Source organism: Eufriesea mexicana, unplaced genomic scaffold (genome assembly GCF_001483705.2).
Source record: "Eufriesea mexicana isolate 0111107269 unplaced genomic scaffold, ASM148370v2 scaffold5272, whole genome shotgun sequence".
Taxonomy (NCBI): Eukaryota; Metazoa; Arthropoda; class Insecta; order Hymenoptera; family Apidae; genus Eufriesea; species Eufriesea mexicana.
Window position 1 is genome coordinate 116494 of NW_016913264.1, and position 27007 is coordinate 143500.

The following is a 27007-nucleotide window of genomic DNA, read 5'->3' on the forward strand; positions in this document are numbered from 1 at the left end:
ATGGAGGACCGTATAGCGAAAGCCCTGTTGCATTACTACAAAGCGAGAGAGATCCTGCTGCCACCTAGGGAGCCGGGCGAGCCGATACCCTGGCAATTAGTGAAATTTTACAGGGACACAGTGAACGAAATGGCCGAGGCGTTAATTACGGAGAAATTAGAGGAAGAAGAGCAATTAGGGGAAGAAGCAGTATCCGGGAGCTACGAGAGAGACGCTGCGAAGAAGAGTGGCAAGGCCAGGACGTTCGCGTCAAAGAGGAAAGCAAGGAGAGCAGGAAGATCCGTTCAGCGATCCTCTGCCAGAAAGGACAGCGTCCGTGGGTCCAGTCACCGTGGAAAAAGGAGCGAAATCGTCAGCGACGTGTCTAGCATGGATTCCGAGGGCAAGGATTGCGCTGACTTTTTAATCTTGGACGAGACCCTGCTGGATTCTGTCAACCTGCCAACGAACGATCCCGAGGAAATTCAGCGACTGCTCTTCTGTAAGTTCTTCCTTGTTATTACCAGATCTAGGGACTTTGCTATTATTTCCCGTTTTGGTTGGATTTAGAAATATTTAGGATCGTATTGAGACGGATTGACTAGAATAATATTTTGGCACTTAATAGAACAAAAATAAACTTCGTTAATTAAATAACGGATTAACGTAATGCAATAGTAATTAGGTAACGATTTAGTAACTTTCCTGGAACCGACTCACTTCAAACTGACTTTCAATACTTTTGATCTTAAACTGACTGTCAATAACGACGATTCTAAATTGGCTTCAAAACTTCTGATCTTAAACTGACTCTCACGCATCCTTGCACCCTTATTTAAGCTTGCACTCTGTCATACTTAGGCTTTCCTCCTCAGTCACGCATTTTCTATGTATTTCCCTTGGTTTAGGTAGGCCAGGAACTTGGAATACTCAGGATGCATTCGTAAATTTTCACTCGACTCTGTCGCAAACATCCCTTGCACGCTGTCACTTTCGTCCTAGATCCCAAACACTGTCAATATTCTTTCAGCACCGTACTCGTTCCAATCCTACAAATATTCCAGTCTCCGTCAAAGTTTGATACTAGACCTGTCATGTCTAATCGAATGATCATTGGAGAAAAAGCAAAAGAGATATCAAAGACTTGAACGTGTTTAGCATTAGCTTTAGCGTTAAATGAATCATGGCACGATTGCATGTTTCGCATTATGTAGATTTCCGGGTCAGTATGAAAGGTCGTGCTTCTTTCTCTCGCAGAGAAATACAGAAGTCTCAGTAATTCCTGATTACTCGAGTTTATAATTGTCACTCTTGTCTATTGCAAATTTCCATGCATAATCATGCGTTTCCTCGCTTAGTGGTAGCATAAATTACGTCCGAAGTAATCAAGATCTGCGGCTTAGTATGAAAACTCGTGCCTCTTTTCCCGGTAACGAGGCACTGGGAATTCTATTAGCTCTGCTGATCGGATAAATTGAATTTGCATATCACTGCGATTAAGCGTGCAATAATACGTTCTCCGGCTTTAAGGTTACACAGATAGCCTACTTAAGGCGTTCGAATTATCGCATATTTTTTCTTTCCCGCAACGAGACCTAGAAACTTTCGTAATTTCCCTGATCGCTAGGGCTTATAAATATTCCTCGCGGCTCGCCGCAAGTTTGAGCGAATAATAATATCTCCCCTCGTTTCCAGGTTACACAGATAACCTCCGTGATAGCTCGGATTTCCACGGTTCAGGTTAGAATGAAAGCTCGCGTCTTTCCTTCTCGTAGCAGGTCGCGGAAACTTTCGTAATCCGGCCTGATCGGTTGGATTTATAAACATCTCTCGCGCCTCGCTAATCGAATAATAACACGTCCCCCTGTTTTAAGGTTACATGGACAGCCTGCGTAACAGCTCGGATTTCCGGATTACGACGAGAGACCCGGTGAAAGAACTCTTGGAGAGTATCGAGCGAAAATCCGACACGTCGTACGATCTTCCGGATCCCTCGAAGCTCAAAAAAGAGAAGAGAGTCTGCGTTATTTTCCACGGTGCCCCTTTCACCGGTACGCCACTGTCACGTATACTCCTCCGCCATTCGCGAATGCATCACCAGCTTTTCAGATCTATTCTCGCGCGAAGCTTAATCCGCGCCATTAGCGGTGATGCAATATCCCGAACGGGTGCCTGGTCGTTCGATACTTGTTTAATCGATCGTTCGTTCTCAGAGTACCAAGAAGCTGCGTGCTGCAGCGCCAAGGCCTTAGAAATTCCGGTCCTCAGCATCGATAAAGCGATCTGGGAGGTGGTGGCGCTGGGCGCGAGTTCGTGCTCCATCCAGCTGCGACAGATCATCGACGACGCTTATGATAGCTACATGGAGGCTTTCGCGAAGCAGAAGTATGATCCAAGACACGAAGATAAATTTTGCTAGATTTAATGTCCATTTTGCTTAGTGCAATTTCGACCAGTTGCTGTTGCAATTGACCTTAGAGACAATGATTTTTAGCTTATCGTGCGCGGCACCGGTGGCGCTCTAAAGATATCATGATACGCTCTAAATCTTAATTATCGGTGCAGTGTCTCTGTCAACGAAATATTTCCATCACCAGGCAGCGTTTGACAGATCGAGACACCCTGGAGAGCGACGAGATCGAGTTGCAGTTAACCAGAAGATCAGGGACTTCGCGTAAAAGGAGAGGTTCTCCCAAAGACAGATCTTCGAGGACGAAAGGATCCTCGAAGAGCTCGAGGAAAATAAAGACACCGAAATCGGGTAAAAACGAAGACTCGCAAAAGGTAGCTATCCTTCGACTTCGCGCGGATGCTGATCCGATGGAGGAGCTGGAGAGGATCCCGGCCAGCGAGAAGCTAGAGATGCTGGACCCTTTGAGCAGATACGAATACAAGATCCAAGCTCTTCTGTCGCTGGAGAGACTGGTCGATCATCGCGGAATTGCCGGCTCGGCTAAAGACAGAGGAGACAGCAGCCCGAGAAAGAGGCAGGAAGCTTCGTTGCTTGGAATTGCTCCTGAATTAATAGCGGAGGCTCTTCAAGAGAGGTTCCTTTGTGATACGACTTGCGTTACTCGATTTCTTTTTCCTTTCTTTTCGTTAATCCTTTGGTAGATCACGAGCTTATTAACGGTGCTAATTTGCGCGAAACGAATGGTTCGCAGATTATCCATGGAGGACTTGAAACGGGGTTTTGTCGTGCAGAGCCTGGATAGCAATTTCCTGCGGAATAACGCGCCCCGAGCTTTGCTTTCGCTATTACAGATCCTCGGCAATATCGAGTACCTTCTGTTCGTTACTTTCCTTAATTCGATGACCTGCTACGACAGCAAAGTCCGGCAGCTTCAAAGGGAAATCGGTAAATTGTTTTCTATTCGCGTTAACGAAGCAACCTTTGAGATTAAGGGGGGAAATAACCAGTGCAAAATAACCTATAACACGGAGAAAAATAATGCTCGAGACGATCTTTGCTTCGAAATAAAATAACGAGTCGGTGGGAGAGAAAAAATTGATCCGTCCGACAATGGCTTGACCATTCGCCGTAAAAGATGGCGGACGGCGTGGCATTGTCAACGGCACAGAAAAACGAGATTCTCATCTTTGCAGAGGAGAAAGCGAGCGATTACTGCCAGAGGATCCAGGACATCGACCAGATGTCGTCGTCCGAATACGATCAGCTTCCCGACGAGGATAAGGAGATGTATCTGCACGCGATTCTGCCGATCAAAAGGGAAGAAGCATCGCGTAGGCGAGCTCGATTTATCGAGCGGATGATGGAACGTAGGAAGAAGGTCTGCACGTTTTATCCTTAACTCCTCGAGCATTACCATCCTTCGAAAATTTCTACTTCGTCATTGGCTTATCGAAATTGAATAAAAGCTAATTAAAATTCATCGAAGAATAAAAGTCCTTCGAAAATTTCTACTCGGTCATTGGCTTATTGAAATTGAATAAAAGCTAATTAAAATTCATCGAAGAATAAATTCTTTTTCGATCATGATCGAAAAAGAATCGCTTCTTTTTTGAAAAGAATAAATTCTTTTTAACCGTGATTAAAAACAGATCGTGTTTTAAATTCCTCGAGATCCATGAAGAGTTTAGCAACAATTCGGATTAAATTCGCGAGTATTGAGAATTATTTTGGTCTATTAGAAGGCTCGAGAGACTCTCTCGAAAGCTCAGAAAGAGCCTGAACTCGATGCAGGAAGATCTGCACGTTTGATCCTTAACTCCTCGAGCATTACCGTTCCTCAAAAATTTCTACTCGGTCATTGGCTTATCGAAATTGAATAAAAGCTAATTAAAATTCATCGAAGAATAAATTCGTTTTTGACCGTGAATCGAAAAAGAATCGCTTCTTTTTTGAAAAGAATAAATTCTTTTTAACCGTGATTAAAAATCGATCGTGTTTTAAATTCCTCGAGATCCATGAAGAGTTTAGCAACAATTCGGATTAAATTCGCGAGTATTGAGAATTACTTTGGTCTATTAGAAGGCTCGAGAGACTCTCTCGAAAGCTCAGAAAGAGCCTGAACTCGATGCAGGAAGATCTGCACGTTTGATCCTTAACTCCTCGAGCGTTACGGTTCCTCAAAAAATTCTACTTCGTCATTGGCTTATCGAAATTGAATAAAAGCTAATTAAAATTCATCGAAGAATAAATTCTTTTTCGATCATGAATCGAAAAAGAATCGTTCCTTTTTTGAAAAGAATAAATTCTTTTTAACCGTGATTAAAAGTCGATCGTGTTTTAAATTCCTCGAGATCCATGAAGAGTTTAGCAACAATTCGGATTAAATTCGCGAGTATTGAGAATTACTTTGGTCTATTAGAAGGCTCGAGAGACTCTCTCGAAAGCTCAGAAAGAGCCTGAACTCGATGCAGGAAGATCTGCACGTTTGATCCTTAACTCCTCGAGCGTTACGGTTCCTCAAAAAATTCTACTTCGTCATTGGCTTATCGAAATTGAATAAAAACTAATTAAAATTCATCGAAGAATGAATATTGCGAATTAATATAATATTAATAAATTATTTAATTAACCCTTTCGCTTTGGCATTTCAGTTTGTCACTAAACAGAAGCGTATACTCGCAGGACATCTCTTAGCTCGAAACGAAAAGGTTAATTATATAATATTGAGAGTTAATATTAAAGAATTAAATATTTTGACCACGATTAAAAATCGATCGTGATTTAAATTTCTCGAGATCGATGGAAAGTTTAGCAACGACTCGGGTTAAATTCGCGAGCATCGTGAGTTACTTTGGTCTATTAGAAGGCCTCTCTCGAAGGCTCAGAAAGAGCCTGAACTCGAGTCACTCGCTTGTAAATTTCTACCCGCGAACCATGACCGTTTCGCAGGAGATTCGCGGCAACGTTTCAAGCTCGAAGACACCCAAGAGGAAACGAAACGGAAAGCCGACGAAGCACGCGAGGGCAGCCAGTAAAAGGTCCACGAACTCGAGGCCACCTTCCAGCAAACGAGGGACAAGCAAAGCAACGAGAAGCAGAGACAGCTCGAAACGAAGTAGGTCTTCCAGAGTAAAGACCAGGAACAACGGTCGTGATTTATGGTCGTGTATCCCGCAGGAAAAGAATCTGTTTCGGCTGAAGTTAGAGAAATCGTGGCGGCCATGAATCGATACTACACGGACCTTTCGTCGATCGAGAACGTGATCCACAATTGGGACCCTGTTAAAAAGATAATGGTAATTCTACATTTCTTATCCAAAATTTTTCTGAATTTTCTGAATAATTTTCTTCCAATTTTCCTCCCACGGTAAAACCGTTCGTTTGCCTCCAGGAAGTACATACGACGAAGTCTAGGGTGTCAAGAAGCGTAAGATCTAAAGATATGGATCCTCCAGACACGGTCCAAGACGTATAAATAAATTAAATTATTATATAAATATTATACCACATTTAATGGAAAATTTATATCGAATTCTATATCAGGTACCCCTAAATAATTTCCACCTGTGGTACGTAAGATCCAGTGATCCTTGGCAGGACACGATGTACGACGTAGTGGTTTCCCAAATGAAGGAAAATCAATTAGCAAAATCCGCTCTCGGTAAGTCAAATATTAATTGTCCTGCAATAATGATTATTTTACCCTAAAATAATGATTATACACCCATTACATCTCGCAGCTCTTGAGAAAACACCAGAGCCTGACCTCGGACCCAAGCTTTACTCCGTGCTGAGATGGAAGAGCGATGGAGAAGCGAGTTAGAAAAGTTTATGGCGGTACGCTCTCAACTCCTATAACAACTTCTCCAACTTAATTCCTGCATCAGCTTACCCCCTGCACTAATCGTCGCGGTATAAACCGATTATCTAGACGTATATCAATTGGTTTCGCTGACACCGATAACGGAAGTCTACTCCATCAACGAATCGATCCACGTCAGCGAGCTGAGCGTTGCAGAGAATCGAAGCAACGCTAGGAAAGGTTACAATAGACGCAGACAGAAGTCGGGCAAGGTGGAGGAGCAAAAGTCAGCGAACAAGGAGAATCGTTCGATGAACGAGTCGTCGATCGAGAGCAAAGACACGAACAAGGTTCCGTCGTTGGGAACTGTCCTGGAAGAACCCTTGAAGCCACGGTGGATCCTGTTACCTGGCGAGAGCCAGAGGTTCAAGATCCGCTTCCAACCGGAAGAGACGGGTCGCTACGATGAAACGTACGCGTTGACGACCCTGGGCGGAGGCAATCTCACCTATGAAGTGAACGTGACCGGCATCGCGGATATACCCAGGCTGGACATGAACCCCGAAACGATTTTTGCCAAAGTATCCTGATCCTCCGCATCTTCTGTCGTTTCAGCCTTCAGTCACTCGAGAGTAAAAATTTAATGCACACTTATTGCAGACTGCCCAGACTAAGCTGCACGAGACACACAGCTCCACGTACTTCTACGATAAGGGGTTGTACGATTTTGGGTCGCTTCTCCTTTTACGTAAGGATAAAAGGTATCTTCTCATTTTACGTCCTCGTCACTGTCATCTATTTCATATTTTTCATTGCCAATTGGCAGATATATCGGTTATTAACGCTTACGAGAATACTTAGTCCATTAGTTGACAAGGTTAGGGTATGTTTAGACTGTCAATTGAATATTTTTCCGAAATTATTTGTGGGGGGTCCTCCCTCCGGGAGCTGTCTGTCAACTGGTCGTAGGTACCTTCGATGTGATGGGGTTCTAGAAAGGATGCGTTTCGTCCTGGGCCTGTTAGAGGATGCATTAATTAGGCTACATAGCAGGCCCTGCCTTAGTCAGGTATACTATGGGAATGTTGAGGAATTCTATACATAGGAAACGGAGGGGTTTTATAACTATTGGTGAGGATGAGAATGATGCCATCATATTAAATTATTAAATTTCCATGTACTTCGAGTTTCGAGAGCAAATAGTAAAAATTTGCAAAATGGTCGTAGTATTTTTTGGGGGTTGTATTCCAAAGGGGTAGGTTGTTACTCACTAATGATCGACACACTGACAATAGTAAATTAAATTCGTCAAATCGTAGTCTTTGTTTCACTTAATAATGTAGATACCTAATTCAGTTCACTATTTTACTCTTCATTTTATCCTTTTAAGCGTTATTGTTTATTACATATACGACACAACGACATGTATATATGTACATTAAAGAGGGTGAAACGACACGATGTAAGCCGGCAATCAATTAAATAATTCGTTAAATAAGCTTCTTTTCTACTTACTAATTTCTTTCTCCGTTACAATCCGCGAACTGCAACGAAACGACGCGATTCCCAGCGTTAGCGGAAGAGACCTGGTCTCGAAGGGAAGTTTCAATGGAATCTTCACGGAATCGAACGCATTTGCAGCACTCGGAGTTGGCGAATTCGCAAGTTATATCGCCTTATCTGTTCGCAGGCCGCATCGTCGAGAGGTTCGGCTGAAGTTTTGCAACGTTTCCGAGCTGGAGGCGGAGGTTCTCTGCTCGCTGGATGAAAACAGTTCCGAGTGCTTCTTCGTTCAACCCCAGCGGCTGCTTATCGCTGTGCGTTATCGGCTTAACGAAAACAACCGGTTTAATTATCCCGTTGTAGTAGTAGCTCGCGTTTCGCGAAATCCAATGACCCTCTCGCTAACGAGCAAACGAAATTCACGCAGCGGGGTGACTGCGCCACTCTCGTGCTGTCCGCCATTGCGACCAGACTGGGATTTATCCAGGGAAAATTGTTCCTTTGCGTCACGAACAATCCGAAAGTCGAGGTGATCGAGGTAATTATTGGCTCGTTTATTTCAAATTATTTGACAAAAATTTCTTCTTTATTTTATACTTCGTTTCCCGAGACACTTGCTAACCTTCAGTAAATATAGTTACAGAGCGAAGGAACCAAATTGGACATCGAATTGGACGAGAAAGAAGTATCCTTTGGTCTCACTCTTCTCTATCGAATAGAAAATCGAACACTGAGGATCAGGAACAAAACCCCAGTGTCGCTTTTCTGGCATCTAAGAGCGGAAGAACCCTCCGATCCTCAAATTACTTTCACTCCTCTTCGAGGGCTGATAGAGACTCGCGATAGTCAAGAAATCGAGCTCAGATACCACGCTACCAGGGTAACGCGTGTGTTCTCGTCTCGGATTTTTAAAAAATAATTTCGAGCGGAAGAAGGATCAGTTTGGTCAAACTTTGGTTAAATTACAGGTTGGCGTGGTCCAGAAAAAGGCGTTGATCTTCGAGGCGTTCCTGGACGAGGACGACCATGATCCCATCTTCACTGACGTCGTACTGCTATCCGGAGAAACCTACGACGTTGCTGTGGACATCAACAACGCGAGTCCTATCGACTTGAAGAACATAAGAGTGGACTTTCCTGCGAGTGCCATTTTCAGCGTGAGAAATCGCGGCGACTACGAGGTGAAATACGTGTAAGAGAAGCTTTACCTCATCCTTCTCTCTTGTAAAGTCGCGAGTGAGACGAGAAAAGCGGTGGTTCTTGCAGAATTACATTGCAAGACAAAGAGGAGCTGGAGAAATTAAATTTGCCTGCTAATTTCAAGAAGAATCTCCAAGTCCAACCAGCCACCGGGACTGTTGCGCCGAATAAAGAAAGGATCGTGGAAGTTTGTGTTTTAAAGCGCGATTTAAAGCCCGAGTTAAGTACAATTTTAACCAGACTCGTGTCGTAGATGACACTCAACGTGAAGACCGAGTTGACGCTGAAGGAAGCTCCGATATTGAAGTGTCATTTGGTCGACACGCAAAAGGAAACTACGATCATTGCTGAGATCCCTCTCAGCGTCTCTCTCGTCGCATACTACACCAGGTGTCGTATTTGCGTTTTAGAAAAGGAAAGTATATTCAACGTCAAACATGTTACTGACTTTTCCCCCGAATTGCAACAGGTTCCGGATTAATCCTTACCCTATCATCAACTTCGGAACACTACCCATATGCAGCGAGAAGACCATGTACCTCAATATCGAGAATATCGGGAGCTTCCCGTTGCATTACTCCATCCAGCTACGATACAGACACCCGTCCACTGTGTACATGAGCCAAATGTGGCCGGAAGATCCGCAGAAGAGGCAGAACACGCCGGAAAAGGGGACCTCGAGGAAAGGGAGATCTGTGAGGAGCAGCAAAACCGAGACCAAGTACTCTCCTTTGACGAATTAAATTCTAGATAAAACACAGGAAATAATTGCACTCGGACACGTAGAGCTCGTCCGGAACCAGAAATGCTAACGCTGGGACCGATGACGATAACGAAAATGAAGGGCAACGTGGAGGTTGGCCAGACGGACAGCATCGCCATCAGTTGCTACCCGGAATTCGTGGGTTCCCAAGAGGAGCAGATCACCGTTGTCGTGGCCGACAGCGTTCCCGAAGACAGGGATGGAAAGACGGTGACGTTATCCGTGAACTCCGCCATCCCCAGCATCGATTTTCAGGACCTGGACTCGATATTTCAGGAGAACCACGTGGTCGACGGGATCCAAGACTTCGACTGTCCCAGAGACGTTCTTGTCCATTCTTCTCATCCTTTCACGAAGGATTTTTATTTCTCAAACGTTTCCTCACGTTCCACTCCTCTTCAGATTGGACCACACACTGTGTTCGCCCGACGAGAGAAATGCCTTCACTTCCGGTACGTCAACGTGCTGAGCACTCACGTAACCTGCTTCAAGCTGCACAACCGCGGGATGGTACCTGCGAGCGTGGAAATCCGCTTCTTGGACGAAGCTTTGAGGCCCAGTACTGCGAAGGAGAACACGTTCGTCGTGGAACCCGGGCGTGAACAGGTCCCTCCTATGAGTCACAAGGTGTTCACCGTGTCTTTCACGCCACACGTCATAGAGGTGAGTACGATAATTATTATATTTCAGAGATGGGTCGAATGAAGCACCGCGAAATTCTCCGGGGATGTTTGCAGACGTTTCAAGGAGCGTTTCAAGCAACCGTGGTTTTGCCCCCGCATCTGGAACCAGAGCAGCTATTCATCAAACTGATAGGAGAATCTTGCGTGCCGGAAGTGGCGATTACAGAGCCAGCCCATGGAGCACGGGAAAGACCTACTTTGAACTTTGTCCGTACATTGATCGACGAGAGCAGTTGCAGATATTTCACCGTGGAAAATGTCGGATTCATTAAGGCGAAAGTCATCATCGAGATCGACGAGGATCTCAATAACGTGTTCCTCTTATCCGCCTGTTTGGACATCCAGCATTTGTTGCAAGCGTGGGAAGAATACTGCGATGGTCAGTAAACACGGCCATTTTATAAATATTCCATATTAACTATGAGTGTTGGTTTTATATATATTGTCACGAGATCATATCCACCCGGTATTCGGCCAAGAAGAGCGGATCGTAACTTCAGTGCAGAACAATCCAGCACCTTCTTCAGCTGTGGGATTTTTAGCTCGGCAAATTTTGCCATGATTGGAATTATTCAGCAATCCCACTTCTGGCACCAATTGTTACAAATCGCGAGTGTAATCCTTATTCTTGAGGTTCGATCGCAGGATTCTGACGAATTCTAAAACGTCAGAATAGATTTTCCTTCTGAAAAGGTTGATAGCACTCTCTGAACTTCGATAGCCGCTTGTTATTTAAACCGAACATTTTGGAAGGTGCTGGATTGTTCTGCACTGAAGTTACGATCCGCTCTTCTTGGCCGAATGCTGGGTGGATATGATCTCGTAACAATATGTTCTTATATATCATTTTGCAGTGTATATCGTGTTAATTATAATTAAAATTAGTACGATTTATATCGTGTTTGTACTTGTCATAATACGACTCGATCTGTCGTATATCGAGGATACAAGTTGTGTCTGATCGTCAGCCAACGTGTACCTAATGATTAACCATTTGCACTCGGAAATTCTTTCGTTGCAGAGAAATAGTAATTCGAAGACTTTCTGCCATAAAGTGGAGGATATTTTTAAAACGGTAAATAAGAAATCGTATGCAAATTGAGACGTGAAATTGTTTCAGTAATTTTAGATTCGATATATTAATTAATATCGATCTTCAGAATATGATTAAATGGCGTCTGAGGGGCGCCTCTCGAGTGCAAAGGGTTAAGATTGTTCCATTTTCGACGTTGCTTCCGTATCTAATTCTAATGATTTCACGGTTTCAGCGATACTCAAAATGAGGAAAATTCCATTTATTTTTTAAATAAATCGCTCAGGGCTTTCCAATAAAATTCCTGCAATGACTCGAAGTACCTAAATTGTCGATTAATTAAAAAACTCGGTCCTTCTAGATCCACAAGACCGATGCACCGCGGTTCGTCTGGCGAGCGGAAACGCGGCCCGGTTTAAGGTGATCTTCAATCCCAGGGAGACCGGGAAACACTGCGGGAAAATTCGTTTACACGTGGTCGACAACCCCTACGAGAATCTGACGATCAATCTGGAAGGCGAATGTTACGTGGAGTCGATCGTTCTGAATGGCCTGCAGTCCGAGGACAATAACCGTAAAGTCTCGGCCGGAAATCGAGACGCTCACAGGTCACGGAGGTTCTCGTCCAAGCAGAACTCCCAGGCTTCAGGTAGACGCAATTCCTGCTATAAACCGTGCTCGCTGGCTAGCGAAATTTCGCTCGGTCTCTTATTTAATTTCCTTCGAGCCCCGTTACCTCGTTAAAGCGTCTTGTGCACCGAGATGTGTTTGGCAGCTTCTAGCAACTCCACGTTCCCGGTGTCTCTGACCTACATCCTCGACTACGGGCTCTGTTTCGTTAGCAAAATATACAGGAAGACTTTCAAGATTGTCAATAAATCCACGGATCGGTGGTTCCGTTTCCAATGGAGCGTGCATCCCCATGTTGTGTTCGTGCCATCCATTGGACACGTCAAGTATCTCACGTGCAAAGAGATCGTCGCTACCTTCCTGGCATCGGAACCTACGAATCACGAGAACGTATGTTACCAAAATGAAACCTGTTGTCCCGGAATCGTGAACGAAATAAATTCCCATCCCCTCGGCCAGTTCTATCTCGTGGAAACATCGTCAAACTCCATCAGGAGTTTCGTGATCCGAGACTTCGGATTCGTTATTTCTCCCGTCGAAAGTTGATAGATTTTAGCCTGCCAATTTCGAGTCTTGATTTTACACCGTGCTCTTCAGATTCGCATCGAGTGCTTCGTGTGCGAAATCCTGGTGGAGGACGTAACCGTCGAGTCAGCTTGGGATGACAGGCAGACGGAAGTGCGTTGGGAGAGGATACACCATGACATACCGGAACAAATAAGCAACCTGGAGTTGCTGTCGAAGAAGATCATAGAACCGACCATCGAGGCGAGGCACGAAGTTGTCCCCGGCACGAGCAAATCGATTCTGCTGTTGTTAAACGCCACTGTCGCATTCTCGCGATGCACCAGCACGGTGCAAGAAATCTGTTTCAAGGATACCTTGATGTTCCAGGTTTGCCCCGTGTATCATGTAATTAAAAGAGACCCGACAGCGCAATTACGCGAAGCGTGCCACGTCGAGCAAGCTTCCGATCGACATTTCTGCAACCTTATCGCGTATTGACAGTTTCTTGCGACAAAAGCTGGAATTCGAGTGAATAAAAATGAAATAAAAGTACAACCCGCGGGTATTCATTATCATACGAATTTGCCACGCGTGGAAATCGAGATGTAATCGAATCCAATTCGATGCAACGCGCATTCTCATCGATGAATATTTTTATACGCGCATTCCGAGGCAATGACGATCGTCTGAGGTGGAAAAGCCAGAGCGATACGATTGCCGCTATGATTCGGCGTGTATAGGTGCACGTTCGATGACATCTTACTGCGCGAAATAGAATTTCAATGTAACAAAATTCTCCACGTAGGATTCCAGTCACGTGCGGAAGAATTAACGAAATATCCTTGCAGATCAGGGAGTACACGTTCCTGCTGGCGAATCCTGGAACCGTAAACACGGTGTACGCCTGGAAGATAAACATGGACGAGCAGTACCCGAAGAGGCGCATAGGAGACGCTTCAAACGTGACTTCTAGATCGAGATTCGCGGAGGAGTCTCGTTCTCGGCAGTATTCGAGATCGTCCAGGGGAATTTTCTCCGCAACAAGTGAAACGCGTGGCAGATGCCACGAGCAAGGGCAGAGGAGCGTTGAAGAGAGCTCGAACGTTTTGTCGCGACAATGCTCGTCGTTCGAGTCCGGTAATTTTCCGTTTGCCATGCTCGAAATCGAGAATGCCGTTGGTCGAAAGCTTTGGTAATCGTAGAAAGCGGAGACGCGAAGGCAACCTCGAGCACCAAGCCATCGGATCTTTTCAGCAGCGCCGCCGCACTGTCGGGAAGGACCACCGATAGTTGGCTGGAAGGCGACGATTTGCCTTTCGTAATCTACCCTGAGACGGGAACGATACCACCCGGAGAATCCATGGAATGTACATTAAAATTCTCTCCCAAGGATGTATTTTATTACAAGGCATACCTTGCGTGCAGGTACGTACCCGATGGGAGCTCTGGAAGATATGGGGCAATAGCTGTGGCACGGAGTTAATGTAACGTACGTCAGACTGGATAAGATGTCAGTGACGTACACGGTAGGATGTCTATGGTGGGTGTCGGTAGTGCAGGATCTAATCTTAGACTGGATCTCAAAAATATTTAATATTCAATCCTGTATGAGTTTCAAAAAATATCTAGTGTCTATATATTATAGTTTGACGCTTGGTTTATGGGGTGCTTCATTTTGACATATTTCGGACTTCACGAGGAAAATTAGGGACACCGTTTACGTTTAAATAAAAATAATCCCTATGAATATTATGAATTTTAATTAAATGCGTGTAGGATATTTTAGTGCTAAGGATCATAGTAATAAAAGAGAATGTGTGGAAGGGTAGGAACATGTCGGCCTTCACGCATGGCTTGGGGTTCACCACCATAACGTCCACCATACTCGAATAATTTCTATTTATAATATTAATCATAATATTCACTAAAGTCCACAGTTCAAAGAGAGAAGCTATTCACATACCTCACCTATTGCTGTTTAGCATGTTTTGCATCATCGTGTAGTCTACGTATACTTGTATCCACGATTTCTCAAAATTTTTATAGGCCTACATTTCTTCCTCCTTAATTTTTTATCTCCCAACCCATCAGTGGCATTTGTCAACCAGTTTTGACCACATAGAAAGAGAACGAAACGCCGGTGACTAATACTCGCGCTATAACACACGTGCAAAGCAAAATTCGCTGGATAGTGTCAAAGACATTTTATTAATATCTCGGGAACTACTAAATTTCCGAAACTGAAATTCTTAATCCGGAGTTTATCCCACCATTCTTCATTCCCCTCCATATTTCATCCCAATTGACCACTGGCGCCGTTCAAAACTGCAGCAAAAGCAACGAATCCAAAGAATGCCGTACAAAGTATAAAAGACACGCGGAAAATGAAAGAAAAAGAATGGAATCCATTGAAAACAGGAAATATTATACGAATGAAAGAGAAACGCTATAAATACGAAGAAGGAATTTAATAAGAAGTTTAAAAATGTAGGATAGAAAACATCGAACCGGGTCAACCGACCTTGACGATCCCCGTGTCAGCGAGGAGCCTCCTGCCTTATTGTCACTTCGACGTGCAGGAGAGCGACTATGTAACCAGCAACCGACGGGACCCTTCTTTGCCAGGTCCCCTGGGATACGAAATAGACGACCCCGCTTTGTGGCAGAACATTAGGGTAATCGAATTCAAGGTGGTCGGAGTTGGCGAGACCCACGTGAAGTAAGGGTAGCACGTGTCGCGTTGTTTTAATGAACTTCGTAACAAATTCCAATGGTTTCGTTTGCCTTCAGAAATACCGAGACCTGGCTCATATTAACGCGTTGACTGCCACTAGGGTAGCCTGTGACAGGCCCTAGTCTGCTCTTTGTAAATTCGAATTATATAAATAAATAGAGAACATTGGGAAACGAAGATTGCTATTTTTGTGCTATTTTTCCTCTTCTTTTATTATATCGTTCAACCTTTCGTCACAGGTCGCAGGGTCTCTCGAGACCCGTGAGTCAGAGTTGTTTGCTTCCTTCAATAATTCGTCATGTTCTAAGAATAGTAGAAATTTTATCGTGGCTTGAATAAGGCAGTCGTACATAAGTACATGGCAGTCAACGTGTGAATAATTGTCAACGCTATAGAGAATTAATATAAGATATAAGTTAACTAAGCCATTCGGTCGATGATTAAATCGACACGAGCGATTTCAGAAAATTCCACTTGATCAACCCGACTATGGACGATTACCATTTCTCGTGGACGAACCGAACGGTTCTTGGCACGGACGAGGTACCGAATTTCCAGTGCACGGTGACCGAGGGCATCGCTGAACGAGGGAAACGTACCGACTTGGCTTTCACGTTTTTGGCAGAGCAGGTCGGCGTCTTCGAATCCTTCTGGCTCTTCTCCATCAGCAGATACAATCTGGAGTGCCTCTTTCTGGTCGTCGGCGTCGTCGCCGAGCCCTCGGTGCACTGCCTCACGGTCCACGTGAAACTCAAGCCAACAATCTTGGGTTCGTTCAAAAGCTCTCACCTTCAACCACCAAATGTGTTTTCTTTCTTCCTTCGGTCATCTTCTTGACAGATCGTCTCATGACAGATCCCCTTGGATCCTCCTCTTGACAGATCGTCTCATGACAGATCCTACTCGTTTCTAGGATTCAACGTGAGAGACTCGGCGAAGCTGCTGAACAACGAAGACTTTCATATACCCTTCAGAATCGTGGAAGACTCCCTCTACTCGGAGGGTAAATTTCAGAAACTCAGCGTGACCCCGATGACTGGCTCTCTAGTGTCAAAGAGCGAGCAACATTTCTGGTGACTGTCATTGGTTAACACTAGGTTTACGAACGCTATCTGTATACCTATTTATAAGGACATTTGTCAAGTTGACAGCTAAAGGAATCCACGTGCCTTTTTTTAACGATTAGTTTAATTTAAGAACAATTATATATTATATTAACAGTCTTAATATAAGTTAACTAAATCTGTTACCATTGTATAACTGGAGCAACCCTTCCGTCAAATTGACGGCTTCCGTAAATCTAGTGTTAATTCATTGATGCTCGATATCTTCGTCAGAAAATGTCTCGGTTTTCAACCGCCATGTTGGATTCGGCATTTTCCGCGAGAAATCGCGAGCAGAATGGTGCGACGAATGTTTTAATTCGTTCACAGGGTCGAGTACCATCCGACTCGGGTCGGTGAATTCAACTTTTCCGTTCAGTGCGCCGTGAAGCTGATGAAAAGCCCCCTTACCATCTTCGTGACCGCCTGCGTTTACGACATCGTGTCCTCGGTTTCGTACTGCAAGCCCAATGACGAGGTTGTTCGAGCTTCCGAGAATAAGGAGAATGTCATCGACCTGGGAAAGGTGAACAAACTTCCTCCGCAATGTCGTGGCAGAGGCAAAGGGAAAACTTTTAATTAACAAACTAACGAGGAATAAAAATGTTTCTCGTTTTACGCGAAGTTGATGCCCGAGGTACCGGTCGCTGTCAAGTTCGACATAACGAATTCGTGCAAAGTGGCATTTTATTACACGTGGCAGCTCGGAATGACGCCAGACATTTCCTGCAGAAACGCGTACAGCTTGACGGTGTCTCAGAAGCAGGGTCATGTGATCAGCGACGATCGATCCACCTGTTATCTGACCATGACGACGTTCCAGAAGGTTACTATAAAGGATCACTGTGTTCTTCTGAAGGTACACTAACCGTAAAAGGTGCCCACAGTGTTTTCAACCCTTTCGGTATCCATCTGACAAAAATTGCACCACTGGCTACTTTGCTAAATTATTTCATACAGCGTTTCAATTTTTCTACTATATATATGTAGGGTTGAGAGGGAGAGGGGTCACACGCGGGATTAAATAGATATATATGTAGGGATGTTGGGTAGGCATCGGAATAAACAAAGATGTAAATATAAAAATAATTTATTCCAAACTAAAACTTAGTTTAAGCGCTAATAATTCTCAGCTGACTCTCGCTCGCTATCTCTCAATAAATTCTATTACTGACTCTAAAACACGCACTGACTCTTCCGCGTTCTTGCACTCTTATTTAACACTAGGTTTACAGTTTATATCTGTATACCTATTTCTAGAGACACCTGACAAATTGACAGGTAAAGGAAACCACGTGCCATATTTTTAACGATTAGTTTAATTTAAAAACAATTGTATATTATATTAACAGTCTTAATATAAGTTAACTAAATCTGTTATCATCGTATAATTGCAGCAAATTGACGGGTTCCGTAAATCTAGTGTTAAACCTTGCACTCTGTCTTCTCTCATACTCATGTTCCATTTCTCAATCGGTGGATCACGTATCTTTAATACTCAAACGTATTCATAAATTTCCACTCGTTTATTTCATTCGGCTCTGTCATAAACATCCCTTACATTCGATCCTCTTACACGCGGTCACTTTCTTTCTAAGCCCAAACAAGTATTCATAAATTTCCACTCGTTTATCTCATTCGGCTCTGTCATAAACATCCCTTACATTCGCTCCTCTTACACACGGTCACTTTCTTTCTAAGCCCAAACACTCTTGACATTCTTTCATACTTATTCCTTTTCTACATATATATTCTCTCACGCCGCACTCATTCTATCCCTACATATACGTTGTATGAAGATGATATATAATCCCTTCTTGGATATTCAAATTAAACGAGAATGAATAGACCATGTATATATCAACGTGTGACAAAATTAGACGAATCCCGGCACTCCAATCTCCCCGCTCATTAATTAGTATCAAATGATTAATATCCTGATCCCTTCTAATATTAATCAGATCGCCAATGGACCCACTTACAAATTTATACTGAAAGCTTTTTCCAAAAGACCCGCCATCGAGTTCAGCTTCAATCGACACGATTTCGGGCTTTGTTACATTCAAGATAGCAATTCAATTTCCTATCGCACAGAACTTCGCGTGACGAACTCGGACGAGGTACCCTTTGTGTGAGTTTATCCCTCATTATCCACTCCTAACCGTTTCCCAATCAGACTCCACGTTGCACTCGATTTACGGATGACAAATCGATCTCGAAGAAAATCGATGCGTTCTCCAATTCTTCCTAACGTCGAATCCGATTGTGAATTCACAGAATCGAATGCAAATTCGAGGAACTGCCGCATCTCTCCGTCGACCTGAGCTCCACCTACGAGGCACTGGCTGCCGGTTCCTCCATCGCTGTACCGATCGTTTTTCGACCGCTCAGGGAGACCAGGTACAGCGAATGCCTGATGTTCGCGATCAACTCGGTGAACGTGAAGAAGATAACGATTACGGGAGAGGGAATCGGCTATAAAGTAAATTATCCAAGATGCCGCGTCGAGCGACGGCTTGTTAAAACTTTCGTGTAACGATAAGGAGGCTGCTCGCCGAGTTTTTCTCAGTCGCGACCGGGATCCGGTTCTCCACCGGGGTGAAGTCAACGGGAACCGTAACAAAGCAAGTTTCTCGACGCTGCGCTCTGGGGTCGATGAGCCAAAAAGCGGCAAAAAGTCATTTTAAAAACTTTCATTTTAGACAAATTTTTTCCAATAATTAATTAGGAATGTAGCAACCATTATTCTCACCCCTGTCAGTAGATGGATTCCTATTGAAAGGAGGTTCGAGGACTTGCGAGAAAGCCCTCGGTGAATCCTCGACCTCCCTAAATAGAAGTTACTATGCTACCTAAGTATCCCGTATAACGCAGGGCCTGCTAGATAGGACCCTATAGCGATAAGGGCGGTAGATTAACCCTTTGCGCTCGAGAGGCACTCAGTTGCCATTTGATAAAATTTCGAAGCTCGATATTCATTAATACGACAAATTTCAGGTAATGTAACGGTGTGCGAGGTATCGAAAGCAAATAACTCTACGTGTTAATTGTAATACGACTTCTTATTCACTGCTCAGAAAAATATCGTCAGCTTTGTAACAGAAAATCTTTGAACTCTGTAGCGTCCTACGTATCGAATCTCTTCGATTTCCAAAAACGCTTATCACGCGTCAAATTAATATTGCGTGACTAGTTGTAATAATAAGGATCCAGAATGCGTGTGGTCAAAAGAGGGTGTTTATTTAGAGAAAAGCGTAGAATAGTTATAACGTAGACGTTAAAGGAGTACTGTTTCGAACACGCGTTTGTATGTGTAATTAAGATGTTTTAAGGATCGGTGCCGAAGACGAACTGAACTCTCGCTTTTACTCTATGTCCTGTCTCGTCGTGTTCGATCCGGTGTTTTCTCTAGTTTAGTTCTGATTGGGTAAAATAGATGTTGGTGGTGGAAAGGTAAATAGTTTTAATTGGACACAGGGTGTGACATAAGGACCTTTGGCTAAGGAGTAGGAAACTGTCAAGGAGCCGATTTCTGATGGTCAATAACGTGATTTATAAGTGCCGTCCGTCCGTCGCTTGTTAAGTCTGTCACAAGTGGGTCCCATCTGTCGCGCCTGGTACTAGTAAAATTCCTAATTTTGCTTTACCTTTATAAGCTTAATCCGCTAGAACGGCGTTGAGGCACATCGAACCTCCGGAATTGCAGTCGCGTTATAAAATATAAAATAAACCGTTGGGTCTGTTAAAAGTGTAAGCTCTAGAATAAAATTATGTTATAAACACGTTATCCGGGATGGAACAAACTCCTATTCTTCTTTAGCCAAAAAATCGTCGAGTACGAAGAGTTAAGTTTGAGTTTAGATCGCGAGTGCTTAATGCTGGAGTCATCGATCTCATACTCTAAGTTTTCATTTGCAACCCTTTTGTACGTTTTGGTCCTTCTTTATATTTTTATTATTGTATCTAGTTTCTGGCGCATTAAATGTATGTTAAATTGACCTGCTAGGTAGGCTTACTGACGAGTCCAATAGCAGAGCAGAGACGAAATGCTAATCCCTTCCTTTTCCTTTCGTTCTTCTACTTGCTTACCCTATCATAGCACAACGATCAAGGGGGTACGAACAGGCAGCAGAGTAGGAACCACCGAAGTTTATCATAGATTTATCATAGATACCCCGTGGAGTGGATCCCCACAGGAATATGGCGCGTGATATAGTAGTTTCTTTTAACATTCGTCCATTTTTAACGTCACTTCTCGGTATTTAATAAAAGATCGTCTACAGTGGTCATCGGATGACCACCGACCGACCACTTCTGACCAATTCCATTTAAAAATTTTAGTCTCTCTATTGCACCGCGTGTTTTCCAGGTCCGTTTAGCGAACCCTCGCGACAAATCGGTCGACCTGGGCAGCATTTCGGCTTCCAGGTGCGTGACGAAGAGGATCCCAGTGGTGAACGAAGGCCTGGCACCTCTAGACCTCAGGTTCGGTCTCTTGAAGGACCTCAGCGGCTACGAGGAGCACCGCGAACGTCACGGACTCTGCGATTTCCAAGTGGAAAACGCCAGCGAAATGGCACGGGCTTCCATCATGGAGACCAAGCGTTCTTGGACCAACGATGAGAGGCTGGAGACCGTAGAGTCGAAACTCTCGGACGTTCTGAGGATCGAACCGTCGTCGAACGTTACTCTGAAACCGAATAACAGGGTCAACGTGGTGGTTACGTTCAAACCAACGTCCAGGATGAGGCCATTTTCCGCCAAAGTGGCTCTGCAAACGTCCTCAACGATTCTGCCCATGTTTCTAGTACGTGGTAGCTGCGTTGGCGCGGAATTCCACTTAAACAGGACCCACATTCCCTTCGGTACCGTAGTTCAAGGCTGCGTGGAGGAATCTAAAATGATCCTAATGAACACTGGAGATCTTGGCTCAAGGTTCGTGAATGGTGTCTTCCTTTTACGCGTTCATTCGAGGCAGATGATTCGAGTCCTCTGACAATGCTCGATACACGATGACGACTCTGGTCGCCATTTTTTAATAATAAGAAGTATAGACCGACTCTGATTAAAACAGAGACTATTCGTCGATTTCTACGGGTTTTCTTGGTATATTGGTCACTGAGACACTCATATTTGGTATGCAAATCTCAGCAATTAGCAAAGTGGTTCCGTAAAAGCCCGAAATGGGAGCGTCTACGAGCTATCTTTAGACTTACAGTGACTCACGAAGATATTCGAACGTTGTACATATTTTGAGGGAGTCTGAGGGTCTCAAAAATCCTGATTTTAATAAAAACATACGTGCACGTGAAGTATAAAGAGTTACGCGTAAATCAATTTTCATTATTCGCAGTATTACTTCACGTGGGTTCATGAAATCATCACTCAAAATTACAATCCAATCTCTGCTTCTTTAAATGTATTTATTTAATGATAGCGAGGTAGAACGAAGCTCTTCATATAAGAAATATTCATTTTTCAGTGCTGTATCACCAAATTATTTCCTATCAAATCTCGTTTAAAGAGAAAAAAATTGTTGAAACTTAAATCATTGATCTTAACTCCTCAACGTCATTTTATGTGAATAAAAATGTAACTCCGTGGTACACGCGTTATGCTTTACATGCACGCAAGCTTTCATTAAAATCGGAATTTATGGATATGAGAATTCTTTCGAAATATAGCGTTCAAAGATTTTCATGAGCTACTATACGTCATCTCCCTATGACAATGCTGAGATTCACCAATTTTTGGACTGTCATAGTATCGCATGGACAACGATATAGGAGCGAAATTTATTTCACATACAGAAATTAAATTCAATCGAGTAGCTTGGCACGAAAGTGTAGAAAAGTTCAGAAAACAGAGTTAATCGTTCAAACTTGCAATTTTAACCCTGGCAATTTTTCACGTCTGACTTAACTTCCGACGTAAGTCTGCTGATAAATCTGATAAATGCGAGAGAGATTTGGGAATTGAAACGGAGCGACGTTGCTAATGTGGTGGTTCGTTCAGGTTCAAGTGGAACACGTCGAAATTGCCGAGAGATTTCCAGATCAGTCCTACGTCCGGCTACTGCTCGGCCGGTATGGATGTCAGTTTCGTGGTGAAGTTCCAACCCTCTGAGCAGCGAAGCTTAATTGAGGGTGAGGTGAGTTCACGACCTCCTTTCCCGTCGCGGCGTACAAATATGTCAAACAATCTCTTAATGAGATTCTCAGCACGCGTGTCCCGCCACTCCTCCGCACCCTCGTCGTCGGTTTAACTATCGAGATTACACGAGCTAAGAATTGCACGTCGCCTGGAGTAATTGCAGCCCTGATCGCTGATTACACTGTTCAACGCGAATCCTAATCTGTAATATCAATTGGGTAATTCTTTTAGCCTTTGCTTCCCTCAACACGAATCCGTATTAAAAATTGCTCCATCACTCACGGTTTTCGAAAATTGCATCATTTTTGGCAAAAATGGAGTATTACTCGAAAAATGCATGTTAGGAGGATCATTCTTATCTTAAAAGTTAAATTAGAGTATTCTGAATTTATTAACCCTTTGCACTCGGCGATCCTTTAGTTACAGAAACATAGCAATTCGAAAACTTTCCGCCATAAAGTCGACGATATTTTCAAAACGGTAAATAAGAAGGGAAATTAACAATAAGACGTAGAATATTTTATTTCGACATTCCACGCGTCGATGGGCAATTTTAAATTCGAGATATTAATTAATAACGATCTTTAGATTCAGATTAACTGAGAGTCGCCTCTCGAGTGCAAAGGGTTAATATCCATAATTATAATTATTAGGGTTTTTCAGTAATTTTAACTAATCATCAAAACCTCCTAATGTTCTTATTTTTATTTACTCGCGACAAAAATCGTGCCTTTGTAGAAAAATTCACATTTTTCGAAAACTTTGTGTAATAGAGCAATTTTTAGATTAGGGACGAAGTTAAAATTTGTTGAACAGTGTTATTTTTTAACCCCTCGAGAGTGTATATCATGTGGATATGTAAGTACATATGACATGATCGAAGTCAATTCACAAATATGAATGACACACACGCATATATAGAAATTACTACATTTCTCGTATGCATATCCGAATGTCTGTGTCACGTATGGTCTCGTAAAAGTGTACTGTGTTAGACCTTGAATTGATTCATCATATTAATTGAGTGTCAGTTTGCGTACAGTATGCGACAAAATGATAGAGCATTTTATTATATGATTTTCGGTGTTTCTTGGGCGACTTCAAAATGGTGTATCTTGGTGAAAAAAAATCATGTGGCAATAAATCAAATTTCATTTTAAAGAGGAAGGTTAGTACTATATGATACAGTTAATAAAAATGTTGGAAAAAAATTATTGTCCTTAGAATAATTTTGTAGATATCGTAAAAATCGGTATTCTTTATTTATTCGTTCCATAAGTCTAACATGACTAAATTTGCGAGGAATTTTTCCATTCTCGAGGAATAAAAATATTCCTGACCTGGTCAATTATTTCGTCTCTGATTTTCGCATAATTTCACGGATGAAATTTGTAAAAAGAATCTTTCTTTATTATTAAATATAGAATACGTAAGAAACGCTGAGAATCATACGTTCTACTGCCATTTTGGCTCCTATTGTACATATCTCGTTTAGTTCCACAGTAAATTCAGTCTCCAATAAACTATTCAAGTAGTTACATATTTGCATTGCTTTAGAAAATTGGCGCCACCGAGGAATAGGCTTTCAATAATGAACCGTGATGCTCGAGGGGTTAACGGAGTAGTGGTTACATTTAATCTATCTTTGCAATTAGGATTTGCGAAATGGTCCGGAACGAAGCTCGTCTTTGATTAAAAAGTGCAACGGTGCTCGACGAATTCGCCGTGTTTCGTATATCGTAATGCCCCTTTATACAGGCAACGATAGAAATCGAGAAGCACGAATCGCTGAAGATGAAAATCACCGGAGCCTGCTGCAAGCTTCCGGAACCGATCGAGACGATTCGATTCGAGTGCTTGGTACGAGGAAAGCAGACGAGATCCGTGGTCATTATGAACGACTCGCACCTACCATGGAAGCTGAAGGCCGAAGTAACCGGAAGTCACTTCTCCGTCAACGAAATGTTGCAGGTGCCTCCGCAGCAACTCGCTTCTTGCATAGTCACCTACTCGCCACTTGCCATGAATACCGAGAACACTCTGCATACGGTAACAAACTCATTCTACCAATCCGCGAATATGGAATGCTTGATGAATTAATTAAATATAACGATAAATATTAAAGCAAAATAACCAGTGACGAATTCTAAAACGAAAATGTAATTAGAAAATGTCCCCTTTTATTTTTTAAATAATTTCTGAAATTTAGGAAACACTTGTATTTTTGTATTTTTATTTTTTAAATAATTTCTGAAATTTAGGGAACACTTGTATTTTTGTACTTTTATTTTTTAAATAATTTCTGAAATATAGGGAACACTTGTATTGAAGTCTCAGGATGAGAACTTGCACTTGCTGTATTCCCTCCGTGGCAGAAGCTTGCCTCCAGAAGTTACGGCGAAAATTAGTCGCCGATTCCCCGCGAAAACCAAGTACACCGAACTTTTGCCTGTTCTGAACTGGCTGAACAGTCAACAGCGGTTCCAATGCCAGATCAAATTGCTGCCAGCCAAGAGTGCACAGTCGGAGGTTTGATTTTCATAGCATAGAAAGAGCTACTTTGAAACTCCTCGAGCGTGAATCTCTTATTTCCCTTCCTTCAACGACAGACTCCTCTGTATAGTTTCGTGGGTAACGAGAGATTCGACGTCCCTTCGAACAGTCAGAGAGACTACCGTGCAGTGTTTTATTGCTACGAGAAGTGGAACTTCCATTTTAAGGTAACTTCTCCTGTCACGCTTTGGCATAATTTTGACAAAGGAATCCTGCATTTCATTGGAACTTTTAATTACGTTTCTCGGATACAGGTGACGTTCACGAACGAGGAGGGCGAGTACCAATTCTACGAGATAGAGTACGAAGTATCAGAACCGGAAGTGATGGAGTCCATCAAGCTGACTACCCCCGCGCGGTTTCAAATTTGTCACGCCCTGAAAGTGGAAAACCCTTTGGAACATGGAACGATAACGTTTACAGCGGAGTGTTTTCATCCATTTGTCACCCTCAGCCAAGTGCCAAAAACCGTGAAACCATTGTCGCACGTAAGTAATTGTCAATGCTTCCGTTTCAATCTACCTTTTTAATTCGTTTCCTGTTTCCTATTTTATTTCTCTTGCAATCTTCAAATATTTATCGACTCGTGGAACATTACAGGATTTCATTTATGTGCTGTACCAGCCAACGCTTCCACTGGAAGAATCCGCCATGTTGATGGTTTATGGCGAAAAGTTGGGTCGTTTCCTGTACGAGTTGCGATTGAAAGCTACCCCTGCTCCTCCGCATAAAATTACGCGCGTTAATGCGACTTTGGGAAACAGTCACGCGTTTTCTCTTCCTGTGAACAACCTTACCAAGAGAAACGCTAGATTCCTGATAGAAGTACGCGAGACGTAATGAAAAATGTTCGAGTGTACAGGTGGCTAAATATAGTCTCGACTCATTTATTACTTTTTTAGGTGGATAGCGAGTGTTTCGCGTGTCCGGCAAGTATTTTCGTGAGAGAATCGAGCGAGGGTGTGATCAACGTAATTTACGAGCCGTACGACGTCGAAAATGTCACTGCCATGCTGATAGCATCTTCGGACACCGCTGGGGAATTCGCGTAAGAGTTTAATTCTCGTTCCTACCTGTTCGGAGGAATGATTTGTGGCTTTAAATACGGACGGAAATGAGCCAGGCGATTTTGGAGGTTAATGGCACTTGAAAATGGTACCTGTGTTAAAGGTTTCCATTGGTCGGTTCCTGCACCCCGCCTAAGCCCACAGGTCCTTACGTAATCACTCGAACCTCTTCGGCTATTGTTCGCTTCAAAAACGTCTTCAGGGAAACGAAGACCTTCGGCTTCATGGTGGACGTTCCTGAAACTTTCACGATTGACACGGAATCCGTCGTTTTAGATCCTAAGCAGGTAATCTGTAATTAGACTCGACCCGAATCTTTAATTCGAGAGCCATCGTATCGCTAACAACGTTATCTTAATTTTCAATTTCACCAGAGTATCGGTGTTAAAGTTAGTATTCGAGAGGATGAACAAGACGAAGAGGAGTTCGAAGGGAAGTATCCCGTTACCGGAAAGCTAATGGTGTACTGTACTGACCCCGTTTTCTCTCACATAAATTGGGTGTACTACTTGAGAGCGGTCTTCGAATAAAGCACAAATGAAGTTTTCGTGCTTCTACTGCGGTAGCTGCAGAATTCATCAAAATTCGACGCCACAATCGACAGGAAATAAGCGCTATTACTCTACTGTGCAATGACGCCTTGCAGTATGTCCGAAGGGTTATTGCACAGTAGGTCGGGTAACGGTTCCGAAGGAGCTTTTATAAGGTTACTCCCAACTGAGCTTGCTGAACTCAAATTTCGAATATTGATTAATTAATTCGTAAAAATGAAACTTCATAGAATTAAAATATTATTCTTATTCGAATCGGTCTTCGAATAATACAACATCCACTAGCAATTAAGGAGCTTTTAAAAGGTTACTCCCAACTGAGCTTGCTGAACT

The 27007-nt window shown here is 43.1% G+C and overlaps 1 protein-coding gene across 1 annotated transcript; it reads left to right on the forward strand.

The window, feature by feature from the left end:
- LOC108551961 (hydrocephalus-inducing protein) lies at positions 1 to 26653 on the forward strand. The gene is given in 45 exon segments (XM_017906309.1): positions 1 to 481; positions 1854 to 2030; positions 2193 to 2364; positions 2577 to 3026; positions 3144 to 3337; positions 3586 to 3723; positions 5570 to 5688; positions 5784 to 5861; positions 5936 to 6053; positions 6133 to 6191; positions 6193 to 6229; positions 6324 to 6775; positions 6855 to 6955; positions 7885 to 8011; positions 8125 to 8235; positions 8335 to 8577; positions 8666 to 8889; positions 8964 to 9084; positions 9151 to 9287; positions 9367 to 9618; positions 9684 to 9984; positions 10063 to 10323; positions 10398 to 10722; positions 11738 to 12025; positions 12152 to 12396; positions 12604 to 12900; positions 13362 to 13650; positions 13716 to 13938; positions 15005 to 15232; positions 15712 to 16016; positions 16161 to 16320; positions 16681 to 16876; positions 16976 to 17209; positions 18312 to 18481; positions 18628 to 18832; positions 20720 to 21285; positions 22366 to 22501; positions 24262 to 24552; positions 24817 to 25025; positions 25079 to 25223; positions 25311 to 25544; positions 25657 to 25881; positions 25959 to 26104; positions 26227 to 26410; positions 26498 to 26653. Coding segments are annotated over 45 exon segments (9810 nt in total).
- Positions 26654 to 27007: the final 354 nt, after the last annotated feature.